This window comes from Oncorhynchus kisutch, linkage group LG18, assembly GCF_002021735.2.
Source record: "Oncorhynchus kisutch isolate 150728-3 linkage group LG18, Okis_V2, whole genome shotgun sequence".
Lineage (NCBI taxonomy): Eukaryota > Metazoa > Chordata > Actinopteri > Salmoniformes > Salmonidae > Oncorhynchus > Oncorhynchus kisutch.
The window spans coordinates 67635593-67658955 of NC_034191.2; the positions used below are offsets into that span (position 1 = coordinate 67635593).

Genomic DNA, 23363 nt, shown 5'->3' on the forward strand with positions numbered 1-23363 from the left:
GTGGTCACCACCTTTCAAAGTGATCCAGTTGAAAGCAGCCATTGAGATGAGAACATGAAAGACTGCACTCTGCCACACAGACTATCTGCACATGTGCAAGTGTCACACAGCAGAGAAGTTGTCGCTCAACCCTCCTGGTTGCAGATATTGTCTCACTAGTTTGTCGTGCATCTAGGTATTCTCGCAGTCTACCTTTAAACCGGACCCATCACCTTACGCATTAAATGCCCCACAGTTGCAGGAATGGACAAAATTGATACAACACATACATGGAGCCTAGCCTCCCACACATCTGTCCAACAGTAAAGCTAAATAGAAAAATGTTATGAAACTTGAAATTAAAATGTAGTAAAGTGGATCTAAAAACAATTAATCTTAATATAATAACCTCTAATCAGGGAATGATTTAGAAGGGGTGCAATTAATTCAGGTAGATCAGAAAACCAGTAGGCTCAGGACCTTGTCGGGTAAGAGTTGAATACTCCCATCCTATATAATAGGACAGACATTCCTTAATTTTGCTTTCACCCATCCTGTGTCCTCAGTACAGCTGACAAGGAGAATAATTATGCACCCCACACAACACACAGTTCATGTTTTATTTGAAAAGGCTAAGGCTATGCTTTTAGACATGGAAAACAAAAGCAGAATCTCTTGATTTGAACAGAAAAAGATTTTACATGTGGTAAATCAGAGAAACTCAATAACAGCCCTCTGTGGGGACACTCAAATCAACTCCAACCCCCTAAACACTAGCACATAGGTGGCTAGGGTGTAGGGGCTAGGAAGGGTTGATTTGGAATTGACAGTCTGCCCTCGGCTCCTCCAGGGCACCTGGAACTTGTAGTCTCTACACTGGCATGGTTAAAGTTCTTAGCTACTCAGAAAGAGATTTTTAAAGTTCATCTTTGCTCTGTGATAACTTTGTGGCATGCTGTTCCAAGAACTTACTAAATCCTTCTATGGTTCTATCCCCACCCTCAAATTTGATTGGGCTCTGCTTGCTGTTGCTAGGTGCAAAGTAGATGGTAGGGAAGCCCTCTGTTTTATAGCTGTCGTGAGGCACGTCATTAGCCGTGGCATCCATTTTGGCAATGACGAGGTTCTTCTCGTTCTTGTATTTTTTGCCCAGGGCGGTATAGTCAGGGTCCAGCTTCTTGCAGTGACCGCACCACGGGGCGTAGAACTCGATCAGGACGTCTTTCTTGGTATCCATGACAATGTCATCGAAGGTCTTTCCAACCACTACCTTCACAGGGCCTTTGTTGTTCTTGGGCACCGGCTGGGATTTGATGACGGGCTTCAGTTTGCCTACAGAGAGGGAGAGACAAGAATGGACACAGACATGGTGAAGAATGGACACTAATGTATAGTCCATTACACGATATTGGCAAAGACCTGTCACATACGGATGATATTTGGCTGGCTGCAGACAAGGTACTCAACTCAGGTTAATATGTAACTCAATACAACATCCTGTGGTTTAAAGTCGTGACATTTTATAACAATTGCTGTAAAGCTCACCTTTCTTAAAGGCCATGATGAATTCCCTCAGCACCTCAGATTCAAACTCCTCAGGTTCCATGGCAAACTTCTTGCCACCATCTCCCAGAATCCCCACATTGACTTCCTCCCCGCTGTCGCTGAGCCCCAGGCTCTTCAGCTCATCTGAATAGTCCTCCTCGTCAGCGATTGCAAAGGTGTATTCCGGGAAATCCTTGGCCACCTCCAGAACCTTGCTCCTCCAGAATTGGGTGGCTAGAAAATAAATAGAAGGAGTTAGACATGAGGCATGAGATGGGCTGCAATTAACACCGCCAAGGTTGTCCAACCGCCGGTCCTGGGGGAGAGCTACTGGTAGTGCAGGCTTGTGTTCCAGCTCTTCAGCATGTCAAGAAAGGTATTATGGAAGCTACGCAGCTTTAGACAATATTCACACAATCTAGGAAATAAGGGGTTGAGGACACTTGCCTTTCCTGAAGTCGAAGCCGAAGTCCACACCGTAGTAGACAACGACCAGCGGTCTCTTAGTGTAGCGTTTAGCATCGTTGCTCTGTTTCCTGTGACCCACCAGTGGCAGGATGTGTTTCTTAAAAAAGTCCTGCACCTCAGACACCTCTGTGGAGTCCTGAAAAGGAGAGAGGCCAGGTTATGAGATCATACATTAAAACATGCAAATAATTTCAGCATTTTCTTAGGTCAGGAGAGCATGCTTCATTGAAGTCTACTTGAGGTTAGACAAGCACACCTTGTGGACAGACTTACTTTGATTGTAAGTGTGTGTGAAGCTTTCTCATACTTGGACCTGAACTTCTCAGGCTGCACCATGACGACCTGGCCGGGGGAGGCCTTGAGGAGCTTGGCCAAGTCTGAACTGAAGGTATGGAGGAACTTGAAGTCCTCTCTAAGAACATGACCTGGGAGGACAGATAGGAGGGGAACACAGTACAATCACTATTGATCCCCCATTAGAAAGCCTCAACAGGAGCGCAGGAATTTCCTATACACCCTCAATACTAAACATATAGCATGCTATGTATAGTCACTCAGGGTTCGTACAGACCGTGGCAAGTCAAATTCAAGGACTTAGGTACTTTTTCAAGCACTAATATTTATTTTCAAGGACCATCAATTTTTAAAAGTTCATCGCCACAACCTTATTGAGTAGAACTTAAGGTTCCCCAGAATGTTGTTGTTTTATATATTTAAAAAAAAACTGTTCCCGAACCTCTTCCAGCTGGCCTTGGCAGATTCTGCCAGTAAGCTCCTGAAGTTACCAGTAGGTAGCTTTCTACAGGGGTCAAACTTTTCAATTTAGAATGCCAATTTATCTTACCATTTCTACCAAACTGCATGCCAGTTATGATTGTCATATGCACATTTCCATGGAACAGTTACATTTCATATACACTGCTCCAAAAAAATAAAGGGAACACTTAAACACAATGTAACACCAAGACAATCACACTTCTGTGAAATCAAACTGTCTACTTAGGAAGCAACACTGATTGACAATAAATTTCACATGCTGTTGTGCAAATGGAATAGACAACAGGTGGAAATTATAGGCAATTAGCAAGACACCCCCAATAAAGGAGTGGTTCTGCAGGTGGTGACCACAGACCACTTCTCAGTTCCTATGCTTCCTGGCTGATGTTTTGGTCACTTTTGAATGCTGGCGGTGCTTTCACTCTAGTGGTAGCATGAGATGGAGTCTACAACCCACACAAGTGGCTCAGGTAGTACAGCTCATCCAGGATGGCACATCAATGCGAGCTGTGGCAAGAAGGTTTGCTTTGTCTGTCAGCATAGTGTCCAGAGCATGGAAGCGCTACCAGGAGACAGGCCAGTACATCAGGAGACGTGGAGGCCGTAGGAGGGCAACAACCCAGCAGCAGGACCGCTACCTCCGCCTTTGTGCAAGGAGCACTGCCAGAGACCTGCAAAATGACCTCCAGCAGGCCACAAATGTGCATGTGTTTGCTCAAACGGTCAGAAACAGACTCCATGAGGGTGGTATGAGGGCCCGACGTCCACAGGTGGGGGTTGTGCTTACAGCCCAACATCGTGCAGGACGTTTTGCATTTGCCAGAGAAAACCAAGATTGGCAAATTCGCCACACATGGCGGTGGGTCAGTCATGGTGTGGGGTGGCATTTCTTTGGTGGGCCGCACAGCCCTCCATGTGCTCGCCAGAGGTAGCTGACTGCCATTAGGTACAGAGATGAGATCCTCAGACTCCCTTGAGGATCTCACCATATGCTGGTGCGGTTGGCCCTGGGTTCCTCCTAATGCAAGACAATGCTAGACCTCATGTGGCTGGAGTGTGTCAGCAGTGCAAGGCATTGATGCTATGGACTGTCCCACCCGTTCCGTTGTAGGGAGGTCATACAGGCACGTGGAGGCCATACAGGCACTACTGAGCCTCATTTTGACTTGTGTGTTTTTTTGTGTGTTTTTTTTACCCCTTTTTCTCCCAATTTTGTGGTATCCAATTGTAGTAGCTACTATCTTGTCTCATCGCTACAACTCCTGTACGGGCTCGGGAGAGACGAAGGTTGAAAGTCATGCGTCCTCCGATACACAACCCAACCAAGCCGCACTGCTTCTTAACACAGCGCGCATCCAACCCGGTAGCCAGCCGCACCAATGCGCCGGAGGAAACACCGTGCACCTGGCCACCTTGGTTAGCGCACACTGCGCCCAGCCCGCCACAGGAGTCGCTGGTGCGCGATGAGACAAGGACACCCCTACAGACCAAGCCCTCCCTAACTCAGGCGATGCTAGGCTAATTGTGCGTCGCCCCACGGACCTCCCGGTCGCGGCCGGTTACGACAGAGCCTGGGCGCAAACCCAGGGACTCTGATGGCACAGCTGGCGCTGCAGTACAGCGCCCTTAACCACCCGGGAGGCCGTTCATTTTGACTTGTTTTAAGGACATTACATCAAAGTTGGATCAGCCTGTAGTGTGGTTTTCCACTAATTTTGAGTGACTCCAAATCCAGACCTCCATGGGTTGATAAATTTGATTTCCATTGATCATTTGTGTGATTGTTGTCAGCACATTCAACTATGTAAAGAAAAGTGTATTTAATAAGAATTTCATTCATTCAGATCTAGGATGTGTTATTTTAGTGTTCCCTTTATTTTTTTTGAGCAGTGTATAATAGTCTTCGTATCTGAAAATCATCATGTGGTTAATCAAAATTCTAAAAGTAACTTCTACTGCAAACAATGTAAAAATAGCCTCCAGAAAGCCAACAAATAAAAGTGTAGCCTGCAGGTAGAAAATACCGTGATAAAAATAAATATACTATGAATCACATTGGCGACGCATGGCCTTTCTACAAGGAACTTTAAACATTGTATCAACTAGGTCCAGCCTGAAGTTGGTGCTAGCAAACTTGCAATATTGTATAGAATATTCTGGGCCCTCAGTTTCCTGTACCAGTGAGCTCTGGACTGACATAGCTGTAGGCTATTTGTGCAAGGGATAAGTGATCAGGTAGGCCTATTCTATTACTTTTCCACCGGATCAGAGCATGACATTGCCTGCCTGCTCGCCCCTCCCGCCATTGTGCTGAGTGGTTATCAAAAGAGCTGAAACATTTACAAATTGACAATCATTCCTCAACGTAGTCTTTCTCAATGCATGTAAAAACAGATTGATTACGTGCCGTTTGAGGTGAAGAAAAATGTGAGAATTCACCATCACTATCAGATGTGCAAGTTTATTGGCCTATACTTTACATGCAGGCCAGGTAGCCTAGGCCTACTTCTATGGGTAATCTGGTGCGCGTCCTTACGCAACATTGACAAGAGCGCTCCAACCAAACACGTAAATGGTATGAAAACTTGTTCCTCACAAGTGTAGCCTAGGTTGTGCAGTCTGCAAACGAAGTGTCCACTCAGACAATGAGAATGGTAAAAAACTCATAATTGAATACATTAACAAATTACTGTAAACCAAACAAACATTGCAGATGAGAAATTAATGGTAAACTACTGGTGAGCCATCCTCAGCCTCTGCAATGTATTAGTCCACTGAGACAGGCATTAATCAGACAGGTGTCTCCTGTTATTTTTTATATATATGCAGACCCTTTGACTTTTTCCACATTTTGTTAAATTAAAGCCTTACTCTAAAACGGATTAAATATAAGTACCAACTTCAGAAAATGTCAGATTTTCAAGGTATTCCAGTACTTGAAGCGCCTTGTGCACCCTGCACTGTGTACACCAAAGCATTGTTAATTAAAAATTATTGAATACTTACAGGCCTCTAGGTAGAGGTCGTAGGTCGTATCCTGCTCCGAGGAAAACACACCCACTATGACAGCGTCGTCACCATCTTTGATAAACTCTGACACCTGTTTCACCATCTGCACCTGCTTGGAGGGAGGCCCTGCCTGCTCGCTCATATAGTCAACAATTCCTACACAGAGAGAACACACAGAATAGTTAGAACACTTGGCTATATCATTACAATGGGACACGTCCTAAAATCCATAATGTTAACAGATATATTTAGTTATTGGGTAGTGTCTGAAGTGTGGACATACCACTCTTCTCTCTGGGTCCGTTGTAGTCAAAGGCCTTCCCCTTCCTGAAGATCTTGAGGGTGGGGTACCCCGACACCCCGAAACGGATGGCAATGTCCTTCTCCTGGGTGGCGTCTACCTTGGCCAGGGGGATGGGAGGAGAGCGCTGGCTCAGGTCCTTGGCTGCCTTCTCATACACTGGAGCCAGCTGCTTACAGTGGCCACACCTGGAGGGACAGTTAAAACAGCACCATAACGCTTTGTTAGGCAGGAACAGTCATGAAGCTTCATATAAAGCTATTTTATCACCTCCACTCCTTTACTAGATAGAAAACACAAAGGAAGTGATATATTTAATGCGTTAGACCAGTGCAGATGAGGAGACAAGGACATGAAGTGACTAGATCATTGAGATGCATCCTAAACGTTGTCTGGGGGTAGACTGACTGACCATGGGGCGTAGAACTCCACCAGGATGATGTCAGCGTTGTTGACCACATCGTCAAAGCTGTCCTTGGTCAGCACCAGGGTTGCCTCAGGAGGGGGCTTCCAGTCTGGCTGGGCCACCTCTTTCACTCGAGCCACAATTACTGAAACACAATCACAGTTATAATATTACCAATGCTACTGAAGTGAAACTAAGATAGTAGCCTGTGTACCAGTCTGTTTCCGCTTTAGTCAAACAAGGCCAAGATGTACTAGCGTAGTCAAATATAGAAACACAGCCAGGCTACCAGCTCAGTCTTGTAAGTGGTTGTCCTACCCTGCTCATTCTTGGCGCCATCGTACTCCACAGGCTCCCCCTTCTTCATGATCTTGAAGGTGGGATATCCCGACACCTCAAATCTACTTGCTAAGGAACTGGACTTGGTCGCATCCACCTTGGCCACAGGGATAGGGGGGTCATTCTCTTTCAGACTCTGGGCGATCTTCTCATACTCAGAAGCAAACTGCTTACAGTGGCCACACCTGGGAGAGGGGAGGAGAACAGATTAGAGAAGTGTCAATCAAGGGGAAAATGATTTCAATGGTGCATATATCCCATGAATTTGAGATGAAGGCCTTCCGTTTTTCACACTGCATTATCGGCTACCAAGAGCTGCACAATAGATGTGGATGGACACGTCGCCAATGACTGACAAATATTGACTTCTTATTGTCAACTCTCCCTTTACGCAAACTTACCATGGGGCATAAAACTCTACCAGCACAGTGTCCTTGCCCTCCATGAACGTGTCAAAGTTGTTGTCGGTCAGGACCAACACTCCGTTCTCATCCTTCACCTCTGTTCCATCATCTTCATCATCCTCTTCATCGTCACTGTCATCAACCTCATCGACTTCTGCAAACATCATTGATAACACTGAAATCAACAGAACGTCTAGCAACAAGTCAGGACAGCGCAGTTGGGTTTGCGTTGCAACAAAACCTAGCTCTCAAACCCAGGGGAGCTTACAGCAGGCCCACCTTTTGGGTTCTCAGCTGAAAGCATGGAACATACAATTAACAAAAATAAATGCAACATGCAACAATTTAAGATTTTACTGAGTTTGTAGTTCCTTCTACTGTATGAACTGTAAATTGAAATAAATTCATTAGGCCCTAATCTATGGATTTCACATGACTGGGAATATAGATATGCATCTGTTGGTCACAGATCCCTTAAAAATGGTATGGTGGATCATAAAACCAGTCAGTATCTGGTGTGACCATTTCAGGATCTCATCACAGTATCTGTGCACTCAAATCGCCATTGATAAAATGCAATTGTGTTTGTTGTCCATTGCTTATGCCGGCCCATACCATAACCCCACCGTGAGACACTGTTCACAACATCAGCAAACTTCTCACCCACACAACACCACACAGGCTGTCTGCATTCTGCCCGTTACAGTTGAAACCGTAATTCATCTGTGAAAAGCACACTTCTCCAGCATGCCAGTGGCCATCAAAGGTGAGCATTTGCACACTGAAGTCAGTTACAATGCCGAACTGCAGTCAGGTCAAGACCCTGGTGAGGACGACGAGCACATAGATGAGCTTCCCTGAGACGGTTTCTGACAGTTTGTGCAGAAATTCTTTGGTTGTGCAAACCCACAGTTGTATCAGCTGTCCGGGTTGCTTGCCAGACGATCCCACACATGAAGAAGCCAGCTGTGGTCCTGGGCTGGCATGGTTACACATGTTCTGCAGTTTGGACATACTGCAAATTCTCTAAAATGTTGGAAGCAGCTTTTGAAGAGAAATTAACAATAAATTATCAGCTCTCCTGAAATTCCTGCAGTCAGCATGCCAAATCACACACTCCCTCAACTTGAGACATCTGTGGCATTGTGTTGTGTGACAAAACTGCACATTTTAGAGTGGCCTTTTATTTTCCCCAGCACAAGGTGCACTTGTGTATTGGTATTGATATACCACACCTGTCCGGTGGATGGATTACACTGAGTACAGTAATTGTATCTTTAGTTTTAGAAATGTTTGTCATTCCTATAGCAGTTAAGTTCCAAATCTTTCTAAACTGTATCGCGTGCAATGTGTATTTGCGTTTAAACTGAGCATTTGTGCAGCGTCGGGGCACTTTCCTCACAAGGTTAAATAAATGGGATGTCCAATGACCAAATGTTATGCAATTAGTCATAAGAGCTGTAACGTTACGGAGTACGCACAACATTCTATAAAAGCTAGCCAGCAGTTAATAATTAGCTAGCTAGTCACCCAACTAGCTCGCGAATACGAGCTGACTGGCTAATTATAACGACAGAAGAAGCCAGCTAGCTAGCGTGTACACGAACTGGCAAACTTATTCATTACTAGTTAACGTTAGCTCACTACTTACCATCTTCTTCACATTGGATAACAGTGGCAAAGTGGGCAACGCCAAGCAAGACAATTAGCAGCAGTGCTATCTTTCTCATTGTCAGGTTTTCCAATGGGATGCTATCCGTGTAACGAGTGAGACTTCTCCCTTTAAGCTAGTAACTGATGAATATAATAACATGGGTCTATTATTAGCAATCTCTGTTGCGCTTGATCATTCCTGAAGTGAAGTTAAACTGATATTTGGCTTGTGGCTTCATACAAACTAGAAAGACTTCAGAAATCACGCTCCCCACCTCCCGAAATTGAATTTGTCTGACTTGCCACGTTCTAATTGGCTGTCATCGTCGGTTTTCCTCCAATTGCGTACCGCCACTTAATTCCTGGATCCTGTACGTTCGAGGGTGCCATTGGATAGTTGACCAATTATTGTAATGTCATTGGACTGAATAGACTACTGTTTTTCAACAGAGTGAACAGTAAAACAAGAAAAAGTTGGACTAGTACTTTTGATATCAACAGGATAATGAAGAGGTTTATTTATTTATTGTGCAAGGACCGTCTCTGGATTGCTGCAACAATGCAGCTGTCCTGTAAACATATTAGTTAGTCAGTGAGCCATGTTGTAATGTTCATTCTTTCAAGAAACAGTGTGCGCTCCCCTCACCCTATCCTGCACACCATTTATTTGAGAATGTATTTTACACACCATTTATTTATTTGTTTTACAACCAGGGCACATTGTTTATTTAATGTTTTTGAAAATAGACATGGTGACACAAGCAGTGGCCTACTGAATACTTGTAATTAAGCCTGATTCCCTCCACACAGAGTATTTAAACATAATTTTTTCACAATATCCCTCTTGAATAGCATATTGATGAAGATAATTCATTATTTCACTCATTCATTCATTAGACTTGACATACAGTGTCAACCCCAGCACTGTCTGACTGTCCCTAGGAATCCCTCCTCTTCTGGCTCAGTCTCCGGGCTCCCATGGACCATAACCTCCACCACAGCCCTGTGTGGCCCTCCATGGCCCTCCATCACCCCAGAAGCAGTGGTATATCTGGAGCTTGGCCCTTCTACTGTAGCCCATTGGGTGTTTCTGGGACTTCTGTGGCTCTTCTTACCAGACCGACCGACAGTGGTCCAGTGGCTGATCTGATTCTCCAGAACCATAGTCTTAACCAGCTGATTATCTATCCAGCCTGTTAGGCTCTGGATCTGAGGCATGTTGTCCCATGTCCGAGCCTCAGCTAAATGCACCGAATCTGGGGAGGAGACGTAGCTTGGCCCCCCTATGGAGGTGGAGATCTGGAGGTTTCTGTCTGATGGGTGCTCTCGGGAGATCCACCCTGGTGCTCCACTATGCAGGGGACTGACGGATGGCCCAACCCTACTTGAGAGTCCCCCAGCTGGGGCTGGGGTCTGCCTCCTCTGGCCTGACTGCTGCAGATGGTGGAGGGTCTCCAACTCAAGCTGAGACCTGGGATGGAAATAAAAACGACTGGTTAACAACCCAGGCCATCTGAGTGACTTAGGGCTATGCTAACTAACTGAGCTAAAGCCTAAACATAAACTCAAATAATCAAGTAGTCACTGGGCGAACATAGTTCAGTGAATCACCTCTGCCATTCTATGGCAGGCTTATGCTGTTTTTGATGTGAATTATATTTAGTTGTGGTTTTACCTGTAGTGGTGTGCGTCAGGTGAGTGTTCCCTGGAGGTCAGTGGGAGGTTGGTGATGTCAGGGGGATCATTGAGAAGTGTTTCTTCAGTCACGTGTGCTGTTTCACTGGCAGCAGAGCGCTACAAAAGAAACGCACACCCTTAAAACTGTGCTGGAATCAGGGACAGCTCATGAGATGGTGGTCAGTTCAAATTGAAAGTGGAATATGTCTAACTAACTCCACCTAGATTGCTTCACAGAGGCTTACATATTCAAAGGTTATGCCTAAATCATATATACACTGGCAGGTTGGTTCAGACAGTGTGGGTGTGCCCACCTGTGAGGCCAGGCTGGAGGGGCTCTGGGTGGGGGAGAATATATCTTTAGGATGTAGGGTGTGGTGCAGACTGTTAGAGAAGGCATTTAGTCTAAACTGCAGCTCATCCACCAGGCTCTCACATTCCTCCAGGTAAAAACTCTGAGGAGAAAAAATAGATATCAGCCAGTTAACCCCTTCCATACCTCAATCTAAACCACAAGGTTGTTCTCTGCTTTCATTCACAGTCAAAGCAAAGCAGTCCTATCTTCAAAACTAGCTTTGGGACATTAACATGGAGGTCAAAGGTCACTCACTCTCCTGTGGGCATGGCTATCTGTCCATCTCTGTCTGCGTTGGCCAATGAGCACAGCTGCCCGACCCCTGACGTAGCCAACCACGTCACAGAGAGTCAGTAGGCTCCTCCTCCTACCAGCTAGTTTAGCAGCTCTCACTAACGAGGAGACGATTCCAGTCAACTAGAGACAGACAGACAGACAGACAGGAGCAGAGGGTTTACAGCAGACAGATGTAGCTTGCTAGGGCTGGATAAAGCAACAACAAAGTACAGGGTGATGTATACACACAGTACTGTAGGGTAGACCGCGTGTATGTTTGTTGTCTCTGGATCGCCTTGGAAACTAGTTGATTTATGTCAAGGATTTTATCAAACACAAATGTTTAAAAACAGTATTATAAAAAGTGTTTAAAAACAGTGTTATAAAAAGTGTTTAAAAACAGTGTTATAAAAAGTGTTTAAAAACAGTATTATAAAAAGTGTTTAAAAACTCCTCCTCTCCTTGTTCGGGCGGGGTTCGGCGTATTTATTCCTCTGTTCCCCCTCATGTGTTTGTGTTACGTGTTTGTTGTTGACGCGCCAGACTGGTTTGTTTTTCCTGTGGTATTTCACAAAGATGTTTATTGTTAAACAATTCTTGTGACTGTTTTTGCGCATTTTGCACTTTTGCTCACAAATCTCTGCTCTCCTGCACCGGACTTCGCTACCAGTACGCACACACCTTACAAAAACAGTATTATAAAAAGTGTTTCAAAAAGTTTAATGAGTACCACTGCTGTCCAGGCCATAGTGAGGGTGAGACAGAGAGCTCCATGGTAGAAAGACAAAGACAGGCTGTTGGGGCTGTGGAGCTGGTGGGGCTGAGAGGCCACAGGCAGGGAGGGGGCCCGGGAGCCCAATTGGCCCCTGGAGAGAGACAGGAGTGTGAAGACGGAGTGGGGCAGGGAGCTGGACCCCCAGGACCTCCTCAGGAGCAGCAGGTTTCCCACAGAGGACAGAGCCACCAACAGAACAACTCCTGACAGCTGGGGACGGAATAGAAACGGTATAAACATTAGGACACACTCTAGAAACAAAGGGTGAATTTTAACCAATTAACTTTTACCTGAAGTACTGAACTGTTAATTGAAACTTCTTTAAAAAACATTTAAATTAGGATTATTATATTTTAAATAGTTTCCATGTGGACTGTTTGTAGTTAAGGTAGAAGGTGAAAGGTTGCAGTGTCTGTTGGTTGTTTACCATTGGCCAGAGAAGTCTGGAGAAGGCGAGTCTGAGTAGAGTCACTGAGGCGGCCATGGTTCTGTTAACCCCCGACAAACACATACACCGCACCACCAGGAGGAAGAGCAGTATGCCACGCAGTGTATGGGTGTGCTGGAGATACAGAGGACTCATCATCATCATCATCATCATCATCATCTTACACACATACACCTCACTCTCTCCCATTCTCACCTGTTCCCAGGTAGACAGTAAGCTGACATCCACATGCATCTTAAAGTCGTGTAGCTGCAGCAGGTCAACGACCTCCAGATTCAGAATGGACTGATAGATGTAGTATATGTAGTACACCAGGGTTACCAGGAGTATACTGGCCTGGAGGGAGACAGAGAGGTGTTACCAGGAGTATACTGGCCTGGAGGGAGACAGAGAGGTGTTACCAGGAGTATACTAGCCTGGAGGGAGACAGAGAGGTGTTACCAGGAGTATACTGGCCTGGAGGGAGACAGAGAGGTGTTACCAGGAGTATACTGACCTGGAGGGAGACAGAGAGAAGGGTTACCAGGAGTATACTAGCCTGGATGGAGACAGAGAGGTGTTACCAGGAGTATACTGGCCTGGAGGGAGACAGAGAGGTGTTACCAGGAGTATACTGGCCTGGAGGGAGACAGAGAGGTGTTACCAGGAGTATACTAGTCTGGATGGAGACAGAGAGGTGTTACCAGGAGTATACTAGCCTGGAGGGAGACAGAGAGGTGTTACCAGGAGTATACTGGCCTGGAGGGAGACAGAGAGAAGTGTTACCAGGAGTATACTGGCTTGGATGGAGACAGAGAGGTGTTACCAGGAGTATACTGGCCTGGATGGAGTCAGAGAGGTGTTACCAGGAGTATACTGGCCTGGAGGGAGACAGAGAGAAGTGTTACCAGGAGTATACTGGCCTGGAGGGAGACAGAGAGGTGTTATCAGGAGTATACTGACCTGGAGGGAGACAGAGAGAAGGGTTACCAGGAGTATACTGACCTGGAGGGAGACAGAGAGAAGGGCAAACTGACCTATTATTGCTAAACAAACAGAAAGAAAATTCCTACTGAGAGAAATGTTTGTAGGGTATAAAGTTCAGTGTGGTTTGCTTAGTACTGAGTATGAAGAGGCTAGCTTGAGCTAGAGGACTCAGACAACTACAGTGAGCAAACCCAGATTTACAGAGAATGTATTGCTGTATATACTGTATGAGAGAAGGGAGGGGGTTCTCTCTCACCTGGAGCCAACTCTGGGGGTCTCTCAAGTATCCCAGCATGCCTTTCTCTCCAGCAGAACAGATCTGGAGGACGAGCTGGCCCAGAGAGACGAGGAAAAAAAGGAGCTGGAGAGGAGAGATGAAGGCAAACAAAGCTACAGCTCATATTCACCTTCAGATATCATTGGCCTTCATGTCTGAGATAAGACTAATAGAATGGGCCTCTGTTTTAGCTCAGCTCACAATTCACTGCTCACAGTTCACTTCACACTGCTTGTTGCTAGTAGTCCTGTGTGACAGTGGATGGAAGACCAGACGCTATCTGACTGAATGTGGGGGGTTCTCGTGGAGGGAAGAGATCAGGGGTGGGAAAACTCCTGCGCGTGAGTCCATTCAATCCAGGCCGCAGAAGGTTTGAGTAAACACATAATATACAGTACCAGTCAAAAGTTTGGACAACCCTACTCATTCAAGGATTTTTCTTTATTTTTAGTATTTTCTACATTATAGAATGATAATGAAGACATCAAAACGATGAAATAACACATATGGAATCATGTAGTAATATATTTGAGATGATTCCAAGTAGCCACCCTTTGCCTTGATGACAGCTTTGCACACTCATGTGTTGGAACGCATTTCAATTAACAGGTGTGACTCGTTAAAAGTTAATATACGGACTTTCTTTCCTTCTTAATGCATTTGAGCCAATCAGTTGTGTTGTGACAAGGTAGGGGTGGTACACAGAAGATAGCCCTATTTGGTAAAAGACCAAGTCCATGTTATGGCAAGAACAGCTCAAATAAGCAAAGAGAAACAACAGTCCATCTTTACTTTAAGGCATGAATGTCAGTCAATGCGGAACATTTCAAGAACTTTTAAAGTTTCTTCAAGTGCAGTCGCAAAAACCATCAAGCGCTATGATGAAACTGGCTCTCATGAGGACCGTCACAGGAAAGGAAAACCCAGAGTTACCTCTGCTGCAGAAGATAAGTTCATTAGAGTTAAGTGCACCTTAGATTGCACCCCAAATAAATGCCTCACAGAGTTCAAGTAACAGACACATCTCAACATCAACTGTTCAGAGGAGACTGTGGGAATCAGGCCTTCATGGCTGAATGGCTGCAAAGAAACCACTACTAAAAGGACAGCAATAAGAAGAAGAGACTTGCTTGGGGTAAGAAACATGAGCAATGGACATTAGGCCGGTGGAAATCTGTCCTTCGGTCTGATTAGTTCAAATTTGAGATTCTTCGTTCCAACCGCCATGTCTTTGTGAGACGCAGAGTAAGTGAACGGATGATCTCTGTGTGTTTTCCACCGTGAAGCATGAATGAGGAGGTGTCATGGTGTGGTGGTGCTTTGCTGGTGACACTGTCTGTGATTTATTTAGAATTCAAGGCACACTTAACCAGCATGGCTACCACAGCTTTCTGCAGCGATATGCAATCCTGTTTGTTTTTCAACAGGATAATGACCCAACACACCTCCGGGCTGTGTGAGGACTATTTAATCAAGAAGGAGAGTGATGGAGTGCTGCATCTGATGACCTGGCCTACACAATCACCCGACCTCAACCCAATTGCGATGGTTCGGGATGAGTTGGACCGCAGAGTGAAGGAAAAGCAGCAAACAAGTGGTCAGTATATGTGGGAACTCCTTCAAGACTGTTGGGAAAGCATTCCAGGTGAAGCTGGTTGAGAAAATGCCAAGAGTGTGCAAAGCTGTCATCAAGGCAAAGGGTGGATACTTTGAAGAATCTAAAAAATCACAAATATATATTGATTTGTTTAACATTTTTTTGGTTAGTACATGTTTTGATGTCTTCACTATTAAATGTCCCTATGTGGCCCTCTAGCCAAACACTTTCCCACCACTGGGCTAGATGTTAGGGGATATGGTAGAGGTTAGTTAGAGGATGGGGCTAGGGACTAGGAGTGTTATGGTGTTACCTGACATGCCATACTGAAGTAGTCCCATACAGTAGGTGAATGGTAGACCCTAGCTGACTGGACACGGGCGGAGGTGTGCAAAGCTCCACCAGGTAATCTCTCGGCCATCAGGTTCACACTGTTGAACAGGTTGGTGGGGGGGCTGTAGAGGGTGAACTGGGTTGCCATGGCTACCGTTAGTCTGTCCAGCCAGCCAGCGGACCTCAGGGATTCTAGCCTGGACACAAACTCTGACCTGGGCGTTAAATTAGAGCAGAGAGGACAGGGTGACATCAGCAACATGGTTTCTGTTATCATAGACTAAGCTCAGGTGTATGTTGTAGAATAGGTGAACAGACATTTAAAAAAGCTATTTAACCTTTATTTACCTAGGCAAGTCAGTTAACAACAAATTCTTATTTACAATGACGGCCTACAACGGCCAAACCAGTACGACGCTGGGCCAATTGTGCGCCGACCTATTGGACTCCCAATCACGGCCGGTTATGCTACAGCCTGGTGATACATACATGATGTGAAAAAAGAAACTCATGTACATGGTAGTTTCTTTGAGATAATGGTGCTGAGTGGTTATGTTGTGTTCTGACCGTGTTAGACCCAGTCGTACTGTGGTCCCAGTTCCTGTGTAACACTGGAGTTGACCGCAGAGACGAAGTCCGACCTCCATGGGTAACGCCATCCCAGAGAATCTTTCTGTGAGGCATTCTGGGAACAAGGTCGCCATTACAGGAGGCACCTGAGGGGTGGTCAGAGGTTAGTTATGGGTTCACCCAGCAGGATACATTTAGCTATCAAACACACAGACAATAACTTAATTTTCTAGTTTCTAAAGAAAGTAGACCACTCACAGCAAAATTAAATGTGGAATACATAGACATTATGATTCCACATTGCACAGACAGTCAAATCTGAGCTGTACTGCAATACTGTGTATGTAACACCTACATGTTTCAAGCAGACCACCATAGTCCCTGTGCCCAAGAACGCCAAGTTAACCTGTTCAACAAGATTTCACAGTCTCACATCAGAATTTGACATTCATCCGCGTTTCTGAAATGCCAAATTTGAAGTTGTTCCAAACGTAAAATATCGAAGTGTTTAAGGATAAGTTTAGGCATCAACTCCGAATTCTTAAGGTTAGGTATTAACTCTGAATGGTGAAGGTAAGGGTTAAGGTTAGGTATTAACTCTGAATGGTGAAGGTAAGGGTTAAGGTTAGGTATTAACTCTGAATGGTGAAGGTAAGGGTTAAGGTTAGGTATTAACTCTGAATGGTGAAGGTAAGGGTTAAGGTTAGGTATTAACTCTGAATGGTGAAGGTAAGGGTTAAGGTTATGCATTAACTCTGAATGGTGAAGGTTAGGGTTAAGGTTATGCATTAACTCTGAATAGTGAAGGTAAGGGTTAAGGTTAGGTATTAACTCTGAATGGTGAAGGTAAGGGTTAAGGTTAGGTATTAACTCTGAATGGTGAAGGTAAGGGTTAAGGTTAGGTATTAACTCTGAATGGTGAAGGTAAGGGTTAAGGTTATGCATTAACTCTGAATGGTGAAGGTAAGGGTTAAGGTTATGCATTAACTCTGAATAGTGAAGGTAAGGGTTAAGGTTAGGTATTTTATTTATTTTATTTTATTTATCCGTTATTTTACCAGGTAAGTTGACTGAGAACACGTTCTCATTTGCAGCAATGACCTGGGGAATAGTTACAGGGGAGAGGAGGGGGATGAATGAGCCAATTGTAAACTGGGGATTATTAGGTGACCGTGATGGTTTGAGGGTCAGATTGGGAATTTAGCCAGGACACCGGGGTTAACACCCCTACTCTTACGATAAGTGCCATGGGATCTTTAATAACCTCAGAAAGTCAGGACACCCATTTAACGTCCCATCCGAAAGACGGCACCCTACACAGGGCAATGTCCCCAATCACTGCCCTGGGGCATTGGGATATTTTTTAGACCAGAGGAAAGAGTGCCTCCTACTGGCTCATTGACTACAGCTCAGCGTTCAACACCATAGTGTCCTCCAAGCTCACCACTAAGCAAAGGACCCTGAGACTGAATGTCTCCCTCTGCAACTGGATCCTGGACTTCCTGACGGGCCCCAGGTGGTGAGGGTAGGCAACAACACATCCGCCATGCTGACCCTCAACACGGGGGCCCTTCAGGGGTGCAGATTTAGTCATGTACTCCCTGTTCACCCACGACTGTGTGGCTGCACACGACTCCAACATCATTAAGTTTGCCGACGACACAAAGGTGGTAGTCCTGATCACCAACAACGATGAGACTATAGACTATATGAAGGAGGTCAGAGACCTGGCAGTGTGCTGCCAGGACAACAACCTCTCCCTCAACGTCAGCAAGACAAAGGAGCTGATCGTGAACTACAGGAAACGGAGGGCAGAGCACGCCCCCATTCACAACGAAAGGGCTGTAGTGGAGCAGGTTGAGAGCATCAAGTTCCTCGGTGTCCACATCACTAAGGATCTATCATGGTCCGAACCCACCAACACAGTTGTGAAGAGGACATGACAACGCCTCTTCCCCCTCAGGAGGCTGAAAAGATTTGACATGGGCCCTCAAATCCTCAAAAAGTTCTACAGCTGCACCATTGAGAGCATCTTGACTGGCTACAACACTGCTTGTATGGAAACTGCTTGGCATCAGAATGTATGGCGCTACAGACTGTAGTGACTATTTATATTGACCAACTCTATGCACACTCACTGGACTCTACCCACACATACTACACTGACACTCACTGGACTCTACCCACACATACTACACTGACACTCACTGGACTCTACCCATACATACTACACTGACACTCACTGGACTCTACCCACACATACTACACTGACACTCACTGGACTCTACCCACACATACTACACTGACACTCACTGGACTCTACCCACACATACTACACTGACACTCACTGGACTCTACCCACACATACTACACTGACACTCACTGGACTCTACCCACACATACTACACTGACACTCACTGGACTCTACCCACACATACTACACTGACACTCACTGGACTCTACCCACACATACTACACTGACACTCACTGGACTCTACCCACACATACTACACTGACACTCACTGGACTCTACCCACACATACTACACTGACACTCACTGGACTCTACCCACACATACTACACTGACACTCACTGGACTCTACCCACACATACTACACTGACACTCACTGGACTCTACCCACACATACTACACTGACACTCACTGGACTCTACCCACACATACTACACTGACACTCACTGGACTCTACCCACACATACTACACTGACACTCACTGGACTCTACCCACACATACTACACTGACACTCACTGGACTCTACCCACACATACTACACTGACACTCACTGGACTCTACCCACACATACTACACTGACACTCACTGGACTCTACCCACACATACTACACTGACACTCACTGGACTCTACCCACACATACTACACTGACACTCACTGGACTCTACCCACACATACTACACTGACACTCACTGGACTCTACCCACACATACTACACTGACACTCACTGGACTCTACCCACACATACTACACTGACACTCACTGGACTCTACCCACACATACTACACTGACACTCACTGGACTCTACCCACACATACTACACTGACACTCACTGGACTCTACCCACACATACTACACTGACACTCACTGGACTCTACCCACACATACTACACTGACACTCACTGGACTCTACCCACACATACTACACTGACACTCACTGGACTCTACCCACACATACTACACTGACACTCACTGGACTCTACCCACACATACTACACTGACACTCACTGGACTCTACCCACACATACTACACTGACACTCACTGGACTCTACCCACACATACTACACTGACACTCACTGGACTCTACCCACACATACTACACTGACACTCACTGGACTCTACCCACACATACTACACTGACACTCACTGGACTCTACCCACACATACTACACTGACACTCACTGGACTCTACCCACACATACTACACTGACACTCACTGGACTCTACCCACACATACTACACTGACACTCACTGGACTCTACCCACACATACTACACTGACACTCACTGGACTCTACCCACACATACTACACTGACACTCACTGGACTCTACCCACACATACTACCACTGACACTCACTGGACTCTACCCAACATACTACACTGACACTCACTGGATCTACCCACACATACTACACTGACACTCACTGGACTCTACCCACACATACTACACTGACACTCACTGGACTCTACCCACACATACTACACTGACACTCACTGGACTCTACCCACACATACTACACTGACACTCACTGGACTCTACCCACACATACTACACTGACACTCACTGGACTCTACCCACACATACTACACTGACACTCACTGGACTCTACCCACACATACTACACTGACACTCACTGGACTCTACCCACACATACTACACTGACACTCACTGGACTCTACCCACACATACTACACTGACACTCACTGGACTCTACCCACACATACTACACTGACACTCACTGGACTCTACCCACACATACTACACTGACACTCACTGGACTCTACCTCACACCATACTACACTGACACTCACTGGACTCTACCCCACACATACTACACTGACACTCACTGGACTCTACCCACACATACTACACTGACACTCACTGGACTCTACCCACACATACTACACTGACACTCACTGGACTCTACCCACACATACTACACTGACACTCACTGGACTCTACCCACACATACTACACTGACACTCACTGGACTCTACCCACACATACTACACTGACACTCACTGGACTCTACCCACACATACTACACTGACACTCACTGGACTCTACCCACACATACTACACTGACACTCACTGGACTCTACCCACACATACTACACTGACACTCACTGGACTCTACCCACACATACTACACTGACACTCACTGGACTCTACCCACACATACTACACTGACACTCACTGGACTCTACCCACACATACTACACTGACACTCACTGGACTCTACCCACACATACTACACTGACACTCACTGGACTCTACCCACACATACTACACTGACACTCACTGGACTCTACCCACACATACTACACTGACACTCACTGGACTCTACCCACACATACTACACTGACACTCACTGGACTCTACCCACACATACTACACTGACACTCACTGGACTCTACCCACACATACTACACTGACACTCACTGGACTCTACCCACACATACTACACTGACACTCACTGGACTCTACCCACACATACTACACTGACACTCACTGGACTCTACCCACACATACTACACTGACACTCACTGGACTCTACCCACACATACTACACTGACACTCACTGGACTCTACCCACACATACTACACTGACACTCACTGGACTCTACCCACACATACTACACTGACACTCACTGGACTCTACCCACACATACTACACTGACACTCACTGGACTCTACCCACACATACTACACTGACACTCACTGGACTCTACCCACACATACTACACTGACACTCACTGGACTCTACCCACACATACTACACTGACACTCACTGGACTCTACCCACACATACTACACTGACACTCACTGGACTCTACCCACACATACTACACTGACACTCACTGGACTCTACCCACACATACTACACTGACACTCACTGGACTCTACCCACACATACTACACTGACACTCACTGGACTCTACCCACACATACTACACTGACACTCACTGGACTCTACCCACACATACTACACTGACACTCACTGGACTCTACCCACACATACTACACTGACACTCACTGGACTCTACCCACACATACTACACTGACACTCACTGGACTCTACCCACACATACTACACTGACACTCACTGGACTCTACCCACACATACTACACTGACACTCACTGGACTCTACCCACACATACTACACTGACACTCACTGGACTCTACCCACACATACTACACTGACACTCACTGGACTCTACCCACACATACTACACTGACACTCACTGGACTCTACCCACACATACTACACTGACACTCACTGGACTCTACCCACACATACTACACTGACACTCACTGGACTCTACCCACACATACTACACTGACACTCACTGGACTCTACCCACACATACTACACTGACACTCACTGGACTCTACCCACACATACTACACTGACACTCACTGGACTCTACCCACACATACTACACTGACACTCACTGGACTCTACCCACACATACTACACTGACACTCACTGGACTCTACCCACACATACTACACTGACACTCACTGGACTCTACCCACACATACTACACTGACACTCACTGGACTCTACCCACACATACTACACTGACACTCACTGGACTCTACCCACACATACTACACTGACACTCACTGGACTCTACCCACACATACTACACTGACACTCACTGGACTCTACCCACACATACTACACTGACACTCACTGGACTCTACCCACACATACTACACTGACACTCACTGGACTCTACCCACACATACTACACTGACACTCACTGGACTCTACCCACACATACTACACTGACACTCACTGGACTCTACCCACACATACTACACTGACACTCACTGGACTCTACCCACACATACTACACTGACACTCACTGGACTCTACCCACACATACTACACTGACACTCACTGGACTCTACCCACACATACTACACTGACACTCACTGGACTCTACCCACACATACTACACTGACACTCACTGGACTCTACCCACACATACTACACTGACACTCACTGGACTCTACCCACACATACTACACTGACACTCACTGGACTCTACCCACACATACTACACTGACACTCACTGGACTCTACCCACACATACTACACTGACACTCACTGGACTCTACCCACACATACTACACTGACACTCACTGGACTCTACCCACACATACTACACTGACACTCACTGGACTCTACCCACACATACTACACTGACACTCACTGGACTCTACCCACACATACTACACTGACACTCACTGGACTCTACCCACACATACTACACTGACACTCACTGGACTCTACCCACACATACTACACTGACACTCACTGGACTCTACCCACACATACTACACTGACACTCACTGGACTCTACCCACACATACTACACTGACACTCACTGGACTCTACCCACACATACTACACTGACACTCCAACACACACACATACATAGACTACATACGCTCACACACAAAACACACACACACTCACACATAGACACTTTCACACTCTTTCATACTCTTTACATACACTGCTGCTACTCTGTTTATTGTATATCCTGATTGCTTAGTCACGTTCTACCTCTACCTACATGTATATATTACCTCAACTACCTCTAACCCCTGCTAATTGACTCAATACCAGTACTCCTTGTATATAGTCTCGTTATTATTTTATTGTGCTACTATTTCCTTTTGTATTTTTTGAAAAAGTTCTTACTTTTTAAATATGCATTGTTGGGAATGGGCTCATATACACATTTCACGGTAAAGTCTACACCAGTTGTATTTGGCACATGTGAAAATGTCATTTCCTTTGATTTGAATTCCTCAAATACACTCCATGTTGACTACACTACCCCCTGCTGGTGGACAAGTGAACCTGCAGTTTTACAGAGGATAAAAAAACAGAGTAATTCCTAGCCATTTAAACGTCAACATTTAATAGTCCCCA

General features: G+C 45.8%; 2 protein-coding genes across 2 annotated transcripts in view; both read right to left on the reverse strand.

Moving 5' to 3' along the window:
• Positions 1–585: 585 nt before the first annotated feature.
• pdia4 (protein disulfide isomerase family A, member 4) lies at positions 586–9172 on the reverse strand. The gene is made up of 10 exons (XM_020509006.2): positions 8880–9172; positions 7226–7382; positions 6804–7009; positions 6492–6630; positions 6062–6267; positions 5776–5934; positions 2266–2417; positions 1972–2128; positions 1525–1758; positions 586–1311 (listed from the first exon to the last, which is right to left on the reverse strand). Exons 1-10 carry the CDS (start codon positions 8956–8958, stop codon positions 896–898), a joined length of 1905 nt encoding a protein of 634 aa, XP_020364595.1. The 5' UTR covers positions 8959–9172; the 3' UTR covers positions 586–895.
• Positions 9173–9395: 223 nt separating this feature from the next.
• Positions 9396–23363, reverse strand: part of pkd1l1 (polycystin 1 like 1, transient receptor potential channel interacting) — a 45082-nt gene continuing 31114 nt past the window's right edge. Inside the window, exons 48-57 of the mRNA XM_031795299.1 lie at positions 16153–16301; positions 15566–15800; positions 13635–13739; positions 12608–12748; positions 12392–12526; positions 11920–12174; positions 11169–11330; positions 10873–11013; positions 10557–10675; positions 9396–10352 (exon numbers count right to left, since the gene is read on the reverse strand). Of these exons, the coding sequence (XP_031651159.1) occupies positions 9794–10352; positions 10557–10675; positions 10873–11013; positions 11169–11330; positions 11920–12174; positions 12392–12526; positions 12608–12748; positions 13635–13739; positions 15566–15800; positions 16153–16301 (2001 nt within the window). The 3' untranslated portion in view covers positions 9396–9793. The remainder of the gene's footprint in view (positions 10353–10556; positions 10676–10872; positions 11014–11168; positions 11331–11919; positions 12175–12391; positions 12527–12607; positions 12749–13634; positions 13740–15565; positions 15801–16152; positions 16302–23363) is intronic.

Coding starts and splice junctions, on each gene's coding strand:
- pdia4 (XM_020509006.2), bottom strand. CDS start 8,958: ATGAGAAAGATAGCACTGCTGCTAATTGTCTTGCTTGGCGTTGCCCAC. Junction 6,631..6,803: donor TGGCGCCAAGAATGAGCAGG/GTAGGACAACCA, acceptor ATTGTGTTTCAG/TAATTGTGGCTCGAGTGAAA. Junction 1,759..1,971: donor CGGCTTCGACTTCAGGAAAG/GCAAGTGTCCTC, acceptor TTTATTTTCTAG/CCACCCAATTCTGGAGGAGC.